The 17,174-nt window shown below is 31.1% G+C and overlaps 2 protein-coding genes across 2 annotated transcripts; one reads left to right on the top strand and one right to left on the bottom strand.

Moving 5' to 3' along the window:
- Positions 1-515: 515 nt before the first annotated feature.
- LOC112770901 (SWI/SNF complex subunit SWI3A) lies at positions 516-3,989 on the bottom strand. Its single transcript, XM_025815378.3, has 7 exons — positions 3,772-3,989; positions 3,101-3,678; positions 2,067-2,564; positions 1,587-1,744; positions 1,420-1,466; positions 921-1,081; positions 516-816 (listed from the first exon to the last, which is right to left on the bottom strand). The coding sequence occupies exons 1-7, from the start codon at positions 3,860-3,862 to the stop codon at positions 637-639; spliced, it is 1,713 nt and encodes a 570-aa protein (XP_025671163.1). The 5' UTR covers positions 3,863-3,989; the 3' UTR covers positions 516-636.
- Positions 3,990-9,266: 5,277 nt separating this feature from the next.
- Positions 9,267-15,365, top strand: LOC112769110 (DEK domain-containing chromatin-associated protein 1). The gene is made up of 11 exons (XM_025813524.3): positions 9,267-10,270; positions 10,537-10,570; positions 11,150-11,229; positions 11,341-11,400; positions 11,916-12,026; positions 12,132-12,212; positions 12,676-12,750; positions 13,701-14,148; positions 14,532-14,629; positions 14,708-14,738; positions 14,833-15,365. The coding sequence occupies exons 1-11, from the start codon at positions 9,644-9,646 to the stop codon at positions 15,024-15,026; spliced, it is 1,839 nt and encodes a 612-aa protein (XP_025669309.1). The 5' UTR covers positions 9,267-9,643; the 3' UTR covers positions 15,027-15,365.
- The last annotated feature ends 1,809 nt before the right edge of the window (positions 15,366-17,174 follow it).

Raw genomic sequence — 17,174 nt, 5'->3', positions numbered from 1 at the left:
TGTAAACCGCTAGTGAAACAATGCATTTGCGTATTAAATTTAGAAACAATGTATTTGCGTAATATTGAAGGTCAAACAATTTAGATGCGTAAATTGCCCTTAAATAAATTAGAATTCTTTTATTTTAAATAAAAATAAAAATATTGTGATATCATATTCTAAACTTAGACATATCTCTCGCGTTTGAACTTTGAAGGATTATTAGTTGTTAATACACCCAACAAGTAATAAAGTAATTCATAATAATTTATTTTATTTTATAAATTTTACTCAAATAATATAGAATCTTTATGTTAAGTCATGTCTTACAGTTTTAAATTGTTTATCTAATTATCTTAGCTTTAAACCATTGTCCGTTTGGACTAATTCTAAACTCAACCAAATTAACTCTCCTATACTTAAATATTGAAACTGTACATGAAATTTATTTGGGTATGAATTACCTCCACTTTTACCAAGCAATCAAACATACCATAAGTGTCAAACAAAAATTAACAAAGCATAATAGAAAGAGCTTTCTGAAAGTGGTTAACAAATTTACTTCTGTGCTTTATGGTGTGGTAAACTGGTAATATCAATAGTCCAATAATGATAAGCCATAGAGCACCAAAATCAAACAGATACAAACAATCTGGTCTAAGATTTGACATAAGAATAATCTTTCCGTCTAGTGATTCCAGATCTAAATGTCCTCCTTAAAACATCAATCCGTTCAGTTAAGATAGAATCTTTTAGCTCCTCTATTTCAGCATGTTCCTTTTCCATCAACAGCTCCAGATCATCAAAATGTCTAACCTTGTGTTGCAATTTCTTAACCTAGAAAGCATAAAAGATAATCATTAAAATGAAATTTGAAATAAAGAATTGGAAATCAAGTGAAAAAAGTTTGCAGGGATGAATTCTTTTGAGGTAGTAGCAACCTGTGCGTCAATTATAGTAGCTACTAAAAGTTCAACCTCTCTGTCTTCCTGGTCAGCTAATAACTTTGCTCGTGCAGCAGCAGCTCCGAGAGCAGTTGCAATGGCGGCTCTTACACGCAGTGTCAAGGGTATGCCATCCTTTTGGCCTCTGTCGTCTATTTCTGCAGGAATAAGCTCTCTTGTTAAAGGCGAAATGCAGCAATAGTTCAAAGAATCGTAACTAATGGTGTGATACAAGGCGCCAGAAAATATGAGAAATTACCATTCATGCGTGTGTAATTTTTCAAGAAGTAAATAAATAAAAACTATTTATTTATCATGATAAGAAAGCTTGAACTGAACATCCCCAGATGGAGAAAGGACTCAAAGTAGAAACTAAGACAGAATCTTACTGCAGTTACAGACTTACAGGAGGCACTGACACATACTTAACAGATAGGCTATTTGTTTGAATAAAGGCATATCAGAATATCATCTTCAAGTAAAAACAGTAAAATACCTGATTGATTGGACGACTTCATCTCTACACCTTCATCCCCATGGGCTCTGAACAAAAACACACAAAATAAAAGGATTTAATAAACTGAAGGCACAACTTAAGAGCATGTTACCATCTAGCACAACCCAAATGATAATAAAACCAAGTGATTTTTATGTGTAGAAAACCTTGCTGAATTATTTGCAGAGTTCACGCTAAGAGCATAATCCTCTTCAACATCAAATATCTCCCTTGGACACAGGTTCTCATCACAAAGTGCCATAGTAGCAGCATCAGCTGCAGCCGCTGTGATATGAGGATCAACCACACTAGCAATAAGCCCCACCTAATCCAAAATATCATTAACTAATTTTTATACTTATACATGAGAAATGGAATGTAAGTAACTGAATGTGAAACAAATTAAAAAGAATACAAATATCACTTGAGATCCAAATTAAATAAATACAGTTCATTCTTCTGGGCTCTGGCTAATATATACTAGAGCTGAGCTGTATACCTCATTAACCAATAAACAAGTCTTTCAAAAATTCTGTGAATGTTATGCTCATAAAAGCACCCTAGCAACAGGAGAAGTTCAACCAGGTTCTGGAAAGTTCCTGACACAACATAGGAATACAAAATTCAGGATTACACCTAGACCTTACCTGCATCAATAGTGAACTGCTGGTATCTGAAAGAGGAGCAACGCGTTGTCTTTTTGAAGGACTTTCCTCAACAGCATCTCCATTCTGCTCGTTTTCATTCCTAAGATCGTGAGACTGATCCTGCGCCTTTGAAGTTTCTTGATGGTTAGACGATGATGATGATGACTGAACTTGTTTCACATTGTTCACGTAGCCATTAACACTATTACTGTTACCATTTCGGTGAGCAGAGCCCAACATGAGCTCCCCAAAGGGCAGCTCAATGAGTTTTGAGATGCAATCAAGTTTACTCTTTGTTTGAACACTTTGAGCAACTAGGTCCCAGTTATCTCCATGCTTCATAACAGATTCTAAAAGGAGAAGTGTTTCTCCCTCAGTCCACACAGCTCCCTGTTCGCCACTATTTTCACCGGACTCTGTTAATGTGAAATCCTCCGCAGACCTATTATCTCCATAATTTTTATTTGTGAAACATTTTGCACAAATCATGAAATTATCCTGTGACATTACGAACACAATAGGACAGCAAATCATATCACTATCAGTTTAAGAAATATTGCATATTGAAAGATTAATCACCTAGGACATAATAAAATTAGCATGCAGTGGCAGGAAAAAGTTGTAACTCTGTTCATCAGCGAGCCAATACTCAAAACCCCTTCAATATCCAAAATTCTTACCATACTGAAATTGTTCTCTTGATAAGCAAGGGATAATAAACCTTGCCACAAACATATTCAAAACAGAAATGTTACATAGATTTACAATTTACTTTGTTACAAACAGTGCTCTCCACCACCACCTCTTTTCACCAGCTGATTTGGGTTTCTTCCACAATGAAACAATTTAATCCCAAACGCATGTTAGTTATAGCACATCGATATCCAGTGAAGATGAAAATATAGGAGCATTAAATTTTCAACAGAAAGAACAACAATGAGGTGATTTTATAGATAATTTAAACATAATATTCTTTAACTACAGAACAGAACCACAAGAACAAGAACAAGAACTTTACTTAATAAATAAAATACCTTGGTACTTCGGTAATGTCCAGAACCAATTTTATCACCACAGAGCCCACAATTCATCTCCTCCTTCTGCTTCATCAAATCCCCATACACATCCGAGTAACTCGCCAGCGGCGGCAATTTCACACAATCCGAACTAAAACCCGAACCCGAACCCGAACCCGAACCATCCTTAGTCGTCTTTGCGCCACGTGGCAGTGTAATCGGCTTCAGCGAGTTCGGTGTCGCAACTACCCTTATCCCATTGGGCGCACCTTCCTCAACCCTAACCCTCCACCCTTCGTCCTCAGCACCACCACCACAACCTTCCGCGTCGGTGTCCCCTGAGGTTGCGCCGTAGTTGATCAAACCCCAACCTTCGAGCGCCGTGAAGACCTTGCGGAGGAGCGTGACGTCGCCGACGAGTGATTTTCTGACGTCGGTGAAGAGGAGCTTCCTCGTAGGATCTTCCCTGTACTTGTTGATGACGAAGTCTCTGTACTCCTTGTAGATCTTGGGTGAGCGCGACATGGATGTTCCATCGAAGAATTCTCTCAGCGTTGTTCTCTCTGTCTCGTGGATTTCGTCCCATGCGAACCACCCTGCAGCACCGCAAAAACGACGTCGTTTTAGGTTCAAAGTAAATTAGGGTTTTCAGAGAAGAGAGTGAGTGTGTGTGTTTCGTTGTTGCTTACTTGAAGAGCTTGGGATAGTGTAGAGTTCGAGCTCCGAATCGGAGTCTTCGGTTCGACCCGGGTTGGAATTCGGGTCTTTTGAGAGCTCCATTTTGTGGCGGGGTTTCCGGCGCTTCAGCTATTACTTCTCCGGTGTTATTCAGATTTATATTGGCGGTGTTCAAGTCAGCTACAAATTACCGTGTTAAAGGGTTTTCTTCTTCTAAACGATGTAGTTTGGCTCCTCTATTTATTTTCGTTATTTTCATTTTACTATTTTTTTAATTTTTAAAAACTCGCTTAAAATAAAATTCAAATGGAATTTAAAAAAAAATATTATTTGTATACTAAAATCAATTATAATATATTTTAGAAAAAAATTTAAGTATATCGATATACTAATATTTCAGTGATTTTTAACCGTTGATCTTAATTATAAAAAATATATATAATTAAGATCAACGATTAAAATTTACTGAAATATTGATGTATCGGTATACTTGAAAGCTTTTCTATATTTTATAGATTAAAGTGATAATTAGATTTTTAAAGATGTTGATCTTGGAATAATTAGTTCTTGAAAAAAAAGAAAAATACCAATTAAGTCCTCCAAAATAGTAAACGATGTACATATATATCCTTCTGTCAATAAATAATGCGAAACAAAACGAAATTATTCATATATTTTATTATTTACATGGTGGATATCTCTTTACACTTTATTGACATATAAATAAAAAATGATATAATTTTAAACAATAAATTTTTAAAATTTAAAATTATATAATCAAACAGATTTTGTATCATACTTTAAAATTTAATTATAATCAAACATATTATATCTTGTAATCAAATTCAAAAATCAAGATTATACTTCAAAATTTAGTTAAAAATCTACCTATAGATTAAAAAACCATAATATAATCAAACACATGCTTTAAATCATATTTCAAAACTTAGTTATAATAGTCCAAATCAAAATTTTAAAATTATATTATAATCAAATATGCTTTAAATTGTATAACAAAATTTAGTTATAATCAAATACGATAAAAATAACAATTAAACATAAAGAACATATTTATTTATTTTTTGACAAACAAAAACCATATTAATAAGAAGATTTCAATTTCATAAATAAAAAAAAAACAAACAAAAAATTTATGAAATTAACATGATTAGTGTTTTTCATATTTGCTATTGATACGGTGGAGTTGGCGTGGGGTATGTGAACTTGTGAGTTATGTAACATTTTTATATTAGTAGTTAATTTTAGTATATATTTAATATATATTTTTTTTTAAGAAATCCAACTTAAACTAAATTATTTCAAATAATAAAATAAATAAATATTTTTTTAATAAAATAGAAAGATCAATATCACACTTTTTCTTTTATTTTCGATTTTAGAATTTAGTTTCTTCATATATGAGAAATATTTTTTTGTCTAGTTTCTTCAAAATCCAAACAATCAAACAAGGTGTATAGGGCTCATCTTACTCACTCAAAGATGAGAAATCGCCTAAAGTATATATTTTTGTCTTAAAATTTATTAAAAATTTTAAAAGGGTAAAGTATATTTTTTATTTTTAAAGTTTGACAAAATTTTAAAAAATATCTCTAAGTTTTATTTTGTTTTAGTTTTGTTCAAAAAGTTTTCGATTTGCATCAAATATATCCCTGACGGCTAATTTTTCAAAAAATTTAAGACCAATTCAACAACAATTTCATAAAAACAACCATCAACACAAGCAAATCAAGCATAATTTTCATGCATTATTGCTAGATTGGTCTTAAATTTTTTAAAAATTTGCATATTTGATACAAATCGAAAACGTTTGGGACAAAATTGAAACAAAATAAAATTTAGAGATATTTTTTAAACCTTTGCCAAACTTTAGAGACAAAAAATATACTTTATCCATTTTAAAAATATTTTTATATTTTAATTTTATTTTAGAAATTTTTTATTTGTATTAAATATATATCTACAGTTAATTTTTCAAAAATTTAGAACTAATTTAATAATAATTTTATAATGACAACTTTAAAATAAAATAAAATGTAAAAATATTTTTAAACCTTTAACAAATTTTAAAGATAAAAAATATATTTTATCCAAATAAAATCTAATTAATAATATCAACTCATTAGAAAAAAAAGGAATTAATCAATATAGTTAAATAATCAACTCACTTATATATCTAAATAAATATTTAATATTTAAATTTTATTTCTTGTGCTGATAATTTATTGATTCAATAACAAATTTTTAAATAAAATTCGAATTCCTAATAATTTGTGAAATTGAAACATATTGTCAGAAAATGCATACTATAGTGGATAGTCAAAACAGTCAAGAGAAAAAAAAGTTTTTTAATGAGTGATTGAATGACCATTATATAAAATGATAAAATATCTTATTTTATTTTTATTAATTTTTAAAATAAAATTAAGCCTTCTTCTTCGTTATATGCATGACAAAACCTCTTCCTCTTAGAATTAGTCTTGTGAAAAACCAAAAATAAAAAGAAAAGAAACCAAAAAAATAAAAAAATAAATACCATTTATTCTTCACACTTAACACATTCACAGCACCGTTTGCATGCTGCACAGATTCACACATATCACAACACTAAGTTAGTAACAAAATTTTACACATGTAGTAGTGGAACCAAAAATTTTATATGAAAGGGACTAAATTAAATATATAATCTAATATAATAAAAAATTAACAAATTATAATTTATAAAAAATTTTTTAAGTATATCAATATACTAATATTTCAGTAAATTTTAACATGTATATCAAATCAATTATATTATATACAAATTATATTCAATAATATACTTTAAGATTTTAGTATTTTTAAATTTTTTTAATAATACTTTATGTTATCATATCTAAATTGAATTTTTTAATTTTTTTAATATATACAATTATATTATTTTGTTAAAATTTGTATTTCATCTTTGTTTAAAAAATCTTGTTTTAATAATCTTAATACATTCAATTATTGTGTTGTCATATGAAAGTAAAAAGTTGTAAATCCTTTTTTACATAGAATGCATAAGAAAAAAATTGAAAGAATAAAATTTTATTAAAAATAAATACAACTTTAATTTGTTTGAATCATCTTAATTTTTAAATAGGTTAACTTATTATTTTTATTTAGACCATTTTTTTAATAAATTTATTATATATTTATACTGAATATAGTTATTCTATATTATTATTATTATTATTATCATTATTATTTTAAACATTACCTCCTATTGATATATTATAACACACATTATACATAATGAGTTATTTAAATATAAATTTTTATGTATAATATACCAATATATACTAATTAATTATCAATATATATATTACATATATTACTAACAAATTATTTTAAAAATATTTGGAGGGACAGAACACCATACCAGTAAGAAGTAGGGGTGAGCACGGGTCGGTTTGGTTCGGGTTTAAGGTGAAATTAGAATCGAACTGATCAAAATGTAATTGGTTCGGTTTGATTTGAATTTGTATTTTTTTGTGTATGTATCCAAACTAAACCAAACCGATTAAGAACGAATTGGTTCGGTTCAGGTAATTGGGTACCCGATAAATTTAAAATTCATAAAAAAAATCAAATTTTATCTTAAAAATTCAACAAGTACAATAAATATGTAACATCAATATAAATAATCTAAACATGTTAATACCAAATACATTAAAAACTAAACTCATTAAAATTCAAACATATTAATAGTGAATAATCTCACTAAAAAACACTAAAAACCATATATATTTTTTTATTTTTTTTATTTAATTAATATATAATCGGGTTCACGGGTTGGTTTGGGTTCCGCACCCCAGAACCGATACCCAAACCAATTACTAACAAAAGCCATTGGTTTAGTTCGAGTTAGACCCGATTATCCGTTGATTCCAGAATCAATTTAATTGGTTTGATTCGAATTCGGACAGGTAATCGAGTACCTGTTACCCGTGCTCACCCTAGGAAGAAGTAGTAAGTGCTTTTTTAACAAAGACACTTAAAATCTTCACAAATTTGTTTAAGAATATCTCAATCGGAATAGTGATAGTGATTGGTATAGATCTCATAGCAATCCCCTAAAATGACCAAAAAACCAGCCACCGATTAAGTTTACAATAAATATAATTTTTTTCTTTATTAAATTGGGCGCAAGATCTGCATCAAACAGATCTCATACTTTATATAATTATTATATAGATTATATAGATATATAAAAACTTATACAATTATCAAGGATATGTTTTAACTTATTATATAAGTTTAAAATAAATACAAATAATCGTTATCTCATCTTTTATTATATAGTAACAAAAATACAAATAATGTTAAAGAAATATGAAAAATGAAACATCTGTCATATTTAATTGAGTTTACAATTAAGTTTTTATAATTGGATAATATATTCTATTTGAGTTTAAAATATTGTGTTAAATACACAGTCATTATTCCGGTATCTTTAGAAATTAGAGGGTAATTTTTTATGTTATTGTATAATAAACCTAATTATATACGTAATTAGCATATAATTATAATTTCTTTTACAAATTTTATTTGACTATAAATTATTATATTTAAATTAAATCCTAAATAATTAATTAAGTGATTATAAAACTTAAAAAATAGTTGTATAATAATAATATAAAATATTAGACATAATCATTTAATTATATATAATTTTTTAATAATTATTTACATAATTAATATAAAATATAATTATTTTTACTAATTTATCATTATGTATATACGTATAAATTATAATTATTTACTGTGAGAATGGATTAAAATTAATTTATACCTAATAGGCTAATAGATATCTATAATTCTAATTTTCCATTATCTTAAAAAAAAAACAAGTTCTTAATTTTTTAATTCAAAGATATATAAATATTTGATTAATTAAAAATACAAAAATATTTTTGACCTTTTAAAATACAAAATATTTAAATTTTTTTGTCCAAAATATATAAAAATAAATTAATTTTTAAAAAATTTTTAGATATCTCACATTTTAAAATATAAACATAATTTTTATATTTTAAACAACAATGCTAGGGAATTAAGAGGGTACGAGCAAAAAACTAGCCAAATACCTTTGTGTAAATCCAAAATCTCTACTTGAATGGTACTTATGCTAGACATTAAGATGTTTCTTCTATTAAGTATTATAATGTTTCTTTTTCATACTAAATTGATGTTCTTTTATATATTTTATATATTAAGAATCAGGATCGTTGGAAGTTCCGTAATCCCTGCCCCTATTTCTCCAACGTATCATTCATAATTTTAATTTGAGGTGAGAAATAATTAATATCAATTATTATAAATTAAAAAAAATAAAATTAATTAAATATAATTATAAATTAGTTAAATTATTTACTTTTTAACTGATCATCTATTGATTCCATATTAGTTTCCTATTTTTAATTAACCAAAAATTTATTTATTTTTCTCTCCACGTTGCTGCAATAGTTTTGCCGGGAGTGTGAAAAGCAAAAACAAAGAAGGCGAGGGAGGGTTTAGGATTGCCAAAATTGCAAAAGCCCCCGCTCACAATTTTCCCATCAAAATTTTGAAACCCACACTTACAAACTCACACACACACACTCACTCACTCTCATTTCTCTCTCTCTCTCTCTCTTTTCTCTTTCTCTTTCTTTCTCACACAGTCACACACTCTTTTGAGCGCGCCCTCTCACTCAAATTAACGCTCCCAAAATACACACACCAATTTCACATTTCGCGATTCCCATTCATCTCTCTCTTCCAAATTCCCAAATCTGTTCGATTCGCTTCCATTCCCAATTCTAGGGTTTCTTCTTCCCCTCCTAGGGTTCACCAATCAACATGGCCACGGAAACCCTAGAAGAGAACAAGCCTCAACAGGAACCTCCCAAACCCGACGCAGATTCTGCTCCCAAATCCGACCCTCAATCCGAACCTAAACCCGAACCTGAGAACCAAGACCAACAGGGAGCTCCACCCGAAGCAAAGCCCGAAGAGGAAGAGCATGACGAGGGGAATTCGAAGGAAGACGAGTCAAAGGAAGCTGCTCAAGAATCCAAGGTAGAAGAAGAGGAGGAGGAGAAGAAAGAGGGTAACAAGGTAGAAGAAGGAGAAGAGGAAGGTGGTGACGAAGAAGAGAAAGAAGAGCAAGAAGAAGAGAAGGACGGTGACGATGCAGTGAAAGACGAAGAGGAGGAGGAAGGAGACGGAGAGGACGCGGAGGAGGATGAAGAAGCTGAAGACGAAGACGAAGCTGAAGGTACTGAGAAGGCGAAGAAGGGTAAGGGAACCGAAGCAAAGTCGAAGAAGGAGAAAGCGAGTAAGAAAGAAGTCCCCGAGAAGAAGGAACCGATTACTCCGGTAAGTGACCGGCCGACGAGGGAGAGAAAGACGGTAGAGCGCTACTCTGTGCCATCGCCGGCGAGGTCTTCGAGGTCCTCAGCTGGTAAAGCGCTCGCAATTGCAAAGGTACGCTCCTGTCTTTCCACGCTATCTTACTCAATTTTTCAGATTTATGCTATATAGTTTTAGATGGAATGTAGCTCCATAGGTTCAGGTAGCGCGAGATCAAACAGAACTATAGATGAAACCATTAAGAAAGATATAGATTTGAATAACTTGTCTGTAGACATGTTTTATATATATTTTCTTCGAGAAACAATTTATTTTTGTCCTTTTGAGGAATTAAGTATTGGTAATTTGGATTTGATTGTGTAAATTTCTTCGGGTTTCAGGGTCGTGGTGAGCAGCTTAAGGATATCCCTAATGGTAGGTTCAAGTGGTTCAATGGCTTTACATTTAGACCCTGTTATTTTTGCCACAACAAAAATCTATAGCTGCACTGTGCTTTTCTGGATTTTGTTATTTGCACCTTATTCTAGAATTGTTTTTGGTTGAAATAATAAGTGTTGCTTGCTGGTAGCTTATTGATCAAGTGACTATGGGTATTATTTGAGGTACCATTTGACTAGCACTGGCGTTCTTGCATTAGTGTGTTAAAGTGCTTTCATTGATTTTATGTAGGGTTTGGTAATTTTTCTTTATTACTTCTGTATTTGTTGTTTTGCACTTCTTCATTTCTTTTATTTTGGGATGCTATTCCGTACTATTGTGATTAGATTGGTTTCTGAATTCTGATTCATTTATTTTCAGATGCTTAGTCGCAGAGCTTTTATTTGTGTTTTTCATTCAGTATGGTATTCTTAGGGAGGTCTGAATCTTCTTGTTTTCTGTAGTATTGATATCTATAGGATATTATCTTTGCAGATTTCCAAGTTTTTAGCTTGTTTTAACTTCTAATTATCTTTTCGCTGGTTAGTGTTGAAGTTAATGTATAAACTGTTTCAGTGGCTTTCAAGTTATCCAAGAGAAAACCTGATGACAACCTCCAATTGCTTCATAATATACTTTTTGGGAAGAAATCTAAGGTGGTGATTTTGGTGAATTGTTCTTGTTGTTTCTCATTTCCTAAAAAATTAATTTTATTGTTCACATTTTTGCTTGTATCAACAACATGGCTGTCCCTGATTGTTTTGCAGGCACACAATTTAAAGAGAAATATAGGGCAGTTTTCTGGTTTTGTGTGGACTGAAAATGAGGTATGTTATGTTAGCACAAGTATAATTAGTAGTAGTAAGGATTGAAGGGAAAATTGTAAATTACTTTGGAACCCTTGCCAAAGTGTCAAGAACCCTAAATGGTTCTGATGTTTTTAATATTTCTTTCTCTCTGAGGTGTTCCTAGACTGTTAGTCCCACAACAATTACAAAATGTCAGACAAGGTATCTGTGGCTTCCCTTTCCCTATGTATTTCTCCCTCCAACTTCTTATGTTCTAACAACTCTGAAATGGCCATACTCACCCTAGCCACTCCTAATTACATAGTAATCAATTCACTGAATTAGGCCTGTCACATGCCTTTGTCCTGTGTCTCCTACCCTGACCTGCCCATAAAATTTGTTCCTAACACTTTGTTGTTGGATAGCTCACCATGTTCGTCTTCTATTAACTATATTGCTGAATTTTCTGTTTTCACTTTTCATGTCCTATGTCATTTCTCAAACATTGAGCATCTGAGGTTGAGATTGACCCGCAATTAAAATATTGTTTGTAGGAAAAACAACGGGCAAAGGTGAAGGAGAGGATTGACAAGTGTGTAAAAGAAAAGTTGTTGGACTTTTGTGATGTTCTTAATATTCCAATAAACAAGGCCAATGTGAAGAAGGTAAGTACTGATTTAATTCTCCTTGATCCACAGCCCCTTATTTCTAGAAAGGATTTTGCTATCTTTTGATTTGAAACTAAGTTATCACATTATACATGATTTCAGGAAGAACTGTCTATAAAGTTGTTGGAATTTTTGGAGTCCCCACATGCTACGACTGATGTTCTTCTTGCTGATAAAGAGCAGGTTTGTTATCTCTGGATTATTATATAAGGTTCTTGATCAATTAAGTTTTTTGTTTATAAAATAAATAATATACTTTGTGAAATAACAACATATTATAGTTTGAGCGGTTTGGTTAAAAACATTCCTCATGTATCTCTTGATTTTTCATTTTGATTCTTTCTAAATTGTTTTGTAGTTCAACTAGATGTCTTGGAATTAACATTATATCATTTCAAACTAAAAGAAAATCAACCATGTGTCTCCGATACTTTTCTTATTTGTTGTATTTGACATGCATGATCAATATGGCAAGTTGGCAACTATAATTCAACAGCTGGATTGATGGAAATAAATTCCTCTACATCTAATTATTTGTGTCAATGAATCCATGCACATTCTTTAAACTCTAATATGTATCTTTATTTGTTTAGATTTCATGTATTTTAGATGTTTGAACTTAGAAATATGCTTCTATTTTTTGCAGAAGGGTAAAAAACGAACCAGAAAGGCAACTCCTAACAAATCCCCTGGGGAAGGATCTACAGAAACACATGCCAAGGTGTGTTTTCATTACTAAATTATATTTGTTCTGCTGCTTATAAGTCGATCACTAAGCTTTGATGTGCAATCTATCGCTTCTAATTCTGATACTTATGTTACAAATTCTTCAAGTTTTGCTCACTGACATTGCTTTGGTGATGATTTAGTATCCTCCATTCCTCCTAAATGTATCTTATTTGGTCAGTTCTAGAGTTTGACTTAAATATGACTTAAATATGATTATATTCACTTTAATCCTAGCTGCATTTGATTGTGTGTGTGAGAGAGCAAGAGAGAGTAGAGGTGAACTTCTAATAGGACTTAAATATGATTATATTCACTTTAACCCTACAGCAATAGTTTATACCTGTTTTGTTTTCTGGTTCTGTTCTGTGTTCATTGTTTTTTGCTTCTTAAAATTGTTGATATTCCCTGTTGAAATATTGCATCTGCTTTGCTGCTAGTCCACATCAGCCTGTTTAGTGTGATTGCACTCTCTTGTTTAACATGTTCCAATAACTTCTTTGTGTTGGGTTTTCTGTCAGAAACTTAACTATCTTAGCTTGTATTCTATCTAAGATTACCTCTCTGTGGAGTTTGTTTAGTTCCAGGTGCTTTGTGTTGCAATCTGGTATAATTGTGAATGCAGTAGCTCAACCAAGTTGCTTTCTAACTATTGGCAGTTTCTGCTGAGTTGTTTTGTCTGGTTTTAGCACTTATTTTGCCTTTAGATAATTGGAGATACTTAGCTTTCTTGTTAAGTTTCTGCATTCTGTCAATTATGAAAGCAAATGATCATCTTAACTTTCCATCTGGATTTTTTTTTTTTTTATCATAATTGACCAATTTTGTTTGTTTTTCTCTTCCGTGCATATCTGGAGGATTTGGGTTGTGACTTGCTTATTCATCAGGAGTATTACACATAGGCTTCAATGGTTTTAATCACTTTGATATATTTGATATTTCCAGAAGCAAAAGCAACGTTCGGATGTTGGTAAAAAGAGAAAACAGTCTTCTGATGTTGAGGAGGATGATAAAGAGGAAGTGTCGGATGCTGAAGAGGCATCTCATGATGATGAAGATGTTGGAGTTCCAAATGATGAAAGTGAAGAGGAAAATAAATCAGAGGAAGAGGAAGAAAAACCAAGCACCCAAAAGCGCACTCCTAAAAAGATTGCAAAAGAGGGTTCAACTGGCAAAGTAGGAGAGAAATCTACTTCAGGCAAGAAGACATCTGTGAAGGCTGCTAAGAGTGTTGAGAAAACTCCGAAGAAGTCCTCTTCAAAAAAGACTGACCAGGATAATGCTTCTGCATCCAAGAAGCAGAAAACCTCTAGTGAAAAGTCGGATACTAAGGGAAAGGCTGCAAGCAAAAAACAAACAGAGAAGCCGTCAAAAGCTTCAGTGAAGGATCAAGGTGAATTGATTGCATTTTTCCCAATTTACACATGATGTTATCTGTAGTGCTTACTCTATTTCAGTTAGCATTCTGTTGTTTGTGCAAAATAGTTTTAGAAGTTGTTAACCTTGATCAAGTAGTCCTGTCAAACTGTTTCGGGAAACTTTCCTTCTCAGGTGTTTGGTTGGGGGAAAAAATAGGACATAAGTTTTCATGGATGAGCTAAATGCTGACAATTACAGATCTCACATGAAATTTGCCTCCCCATTTTTACCATCCTGATAAACACACCGTTGATATGAATTCGTATCAAGTTACACAGCATGGTTCTGTACTTTTTAAGTATGTGGCTGTTTGTAAATTTTCTATCTCAAATTATTCTGTTCCAATGCCATTGTTAGGGAAAGGAAAAGGTAGTAAGAAGTCCAAGAAGGAACCTAGCAGGGAGGACATGCATGCAGTTGTAGTCGATATTCTGAAGGAAGTTGATTTTAATACTGTAAGTAGTGACTTCTGTGGCAATCAATCTTTCTTCCAAATGTTAAGTTCTGATTTAATTTGACTTTCTTTGATTCAGGCAACTCTATCTGATATCCTCAGGCAACTTGGTATGATCTCTTTTCATCGACATACATTACATGTCATTCCTGAAAGAAGGGAAATGAATTATTGAAATGATATTCTTTAATGTAATGTTGGCAGGTACCCACTTTGGCCTGGATTTAATGCATAGAAAAGCAGAGGTGAAGGATATAATTACAGATGTAATTAATAACATGTCTGATGAGGAAGTTGAAGGAGAAGACGATGATGATAATGATGGTGATGGTGATGGTGATGGTGATGGAGATGGAGATGGAGCAAAAGACGATGAGGGTGATGATGATGAAGCTTGAAACTTTAGAGGGATAAATAATATTTGACCTGTGCAGAAATTAGAGGCAATTGGGTCAGTCCAATAGCTAGAGTTTATCTTGATGATTCTCCTATCAGCTGTCTCTATAGGTTAAGCTATGGTAGATATTTGGTTTGAGTTGTGACATTTTGTGATAGATGATCTAAATTAGGTTTGTACTTTGTACCATATTAGATTAACCCAGTTCCCTGTATTACTGATGTGATATTTTATTTTCTCATTGAATAGTTTTTTTTTATAATTTCTTTTTCACCTGCCTGTAAACTATATTTCCTTCTAATTTAGATCAATGTCATGTTCTTAAATTTTATTTGTTGAATTTTTGGGTCCTTGAAATGTGTTCGTTTTATTGATGGTAATCTTTTAACCCAGACATACATATATAATCGTAATTTTGGAATATAACTCTGGATTCAAAACTTGTGGTATAAGCTGGACGAAATGGGCCACTTATGCAGGTTTGATATTTGGAGTGAAATCACTTAAAATGATTAAGGATTTCTTTTGTTTCTGTCTGAATTATTGTTACCAGTGGACTTCTTTTGTTGTTTCTTGGGCCGTTTGATAAGTCAAACATCGACTGGCATGTCCGAAAACAAAAAAAAAAACGATGATCGATTTTCTTATAAAAGAAACAAGTAAAATGAGTGAGATACTAATTAAGATTATCCACAAAAGAAACAGAAAAGGAGGAAAACCATTGCACCTTAAGCGGACAATCAATGGGCTAATCTGCCTAATTAATGGCCTTGTGACCCCAATTAATTTAGTCGGTTGGATTAGCAAATTTACATTTTAGGGATATTTTGTAAGTCACCTTTTAGATTATCAAAAATAGATTAAGATGTAATTTATTTAAATTTTTTCTTTATAGGAGATGATGAGTGTTTGGTTTAAAGATATAACAGATGAACTAAAAATATATACTAGAAAAGATCACCTCCCTAGGGTCATATTTTATTCTTATTTTTATTCAATCGGTTGAAGACATTTGAGCAATTGAGGCATAAGTTTTGCACATGCATCCACCGTCTTGGAATTACTTTATAATAAAAATTTCTCTCTTCTTTTGGTTAAAAAATATTAAATATTTATATGAGTGCCTTGCGGCCTTGCCACAAACTACAAAATCCATGACGTCTAAATATAAACAAAGTTTATATTCATTTGTGCACTTCAACTCTCATCCTCTGCTACTGAGACCTTATGATCAATACTCTTCAACTAACCATTTATAATATGCTTTTAAAATAGATAGATAAAAAAAAATAAAATTATTTCTTGATTTTGACGCTTTGGGTTAGATATGGGTATGTGACAAATTGATAGTATGGCTGGCAAATGAAACAAATTAACAAGTTGAATTTCTAGCTACACCAAAATGGGCAAATAAATGCTAACTGTAATACTATATATATATATATATATATATATATATATATATATATATATATATATATATATATATATATATATATATATATATATACTTCATTTACACAAATCAGATCTAGATTATTTATTTATTTATTTTGAAAACCATACATGTAGCTATATTAATATGAAAATTAAGAGTCAAAGACTCAATCTTCCTAGACCATACACCACTTATCTAATATTTTGTGTGTCGGAAATATTTGGTAACAAAAAAAAATCAGCCAAAAATAACCATAACTTGTCTTATTTAACATTTATTAATTGTTACGACAATTAATGAATGCTAAATAAGACAAGTTCTGATAGTTTTTTTTATCTTCCTAGCATTACCCGTTTTCCTGCTCTCTACAGTTACAACTTTGCCTCCAAATTAAAAAATGCTACAAATTGATACTCTTGATTTTTTTTCAAATGATTTTATAAAGTATGAACTTATATTATATATATGTTTTTATCTTAAATTTTATATAGTGTGAAATCATAATTTATATGACAAGAAATTGAGAATATCAATTAAAACAATGCCGCACATAATGTCTGCGTTCATTTAATTGCTCTTATCAACTTTGAAATTGGTACCCATGAAAATACCACTAATGTCCCTACCAAATTCCTATATTTTAATGAGGGGTCCAACCAAATATAGGTCTTTCCTAATAAAAATAAAATGATTAAGAATGGTACAAAATAG

The sequence above is a fragment of the Arachis hypogaea genome, chromosome 18, assembly GCF_003086295.3.
Source record: "Arachis hypogaea cultivar Tifrunner chromosome 18, arahy.Tifrunner.gnm2.J5K5, whole genome shotgun sequence".
Lineage (NCBI taxonomy): Eukaryota > Viridiplantae > Streptophyta > Magnoliopsida > Fabales > Fabaceae > Arachis > Arachis hypogaea.
Note: the sequence above shows the minus strand (reverse complement) of the source record. Positions and strands in the feature narration are given on the sequence as shown.

Excerpts from the sequence above, each read along its gene's own strand:
- LOC112770901 (XM_025815378.3), bottom strand. The coding sequence starts at position 3,862 with ATGGAGCTCTCAAAAGACCCGAATTCCAACCCGGGTCGAACCGAAGAC. Across the intron at positions 1,745-2,066 it reads GCAGTTCACTATTGATGCAG|GTGGGGCTTATTGCTAGTGT; the intron begins GTAAGGTCTAGG and ends ATTTTGGATTAG. Across the intron at positions 817-920 it reads CTACTATAATTGACGCACAG|GTTAAGAAATTGCAACACAA; the intron begins GTTGCTACTACC and ends TATGCTTTCTAG.
- LOC112769110 (XM_025813524.3), top strand. The coding sequence starts at position 9,644 with ATGGCCACGGAAACCCTAGAAGAGAACAAGCCTCAACAGGAACCTCCC. Across the intron at positions 11,230-11,340 it reads TTTTTGGGAAGAAATCTAAG|GCACACAATTTAAAGAGAAA; the intron begins GTGGTGATTTTG and ends ATTGTTTTGCAG. Across the intron at positions 11,401-11,915 it reads TTGTGTGGACTGAAAATGAG|GAAAAACAACGGGCAAAGGT; the intron begins GTATGTTATGTT and ends TATTGTTTGTAG.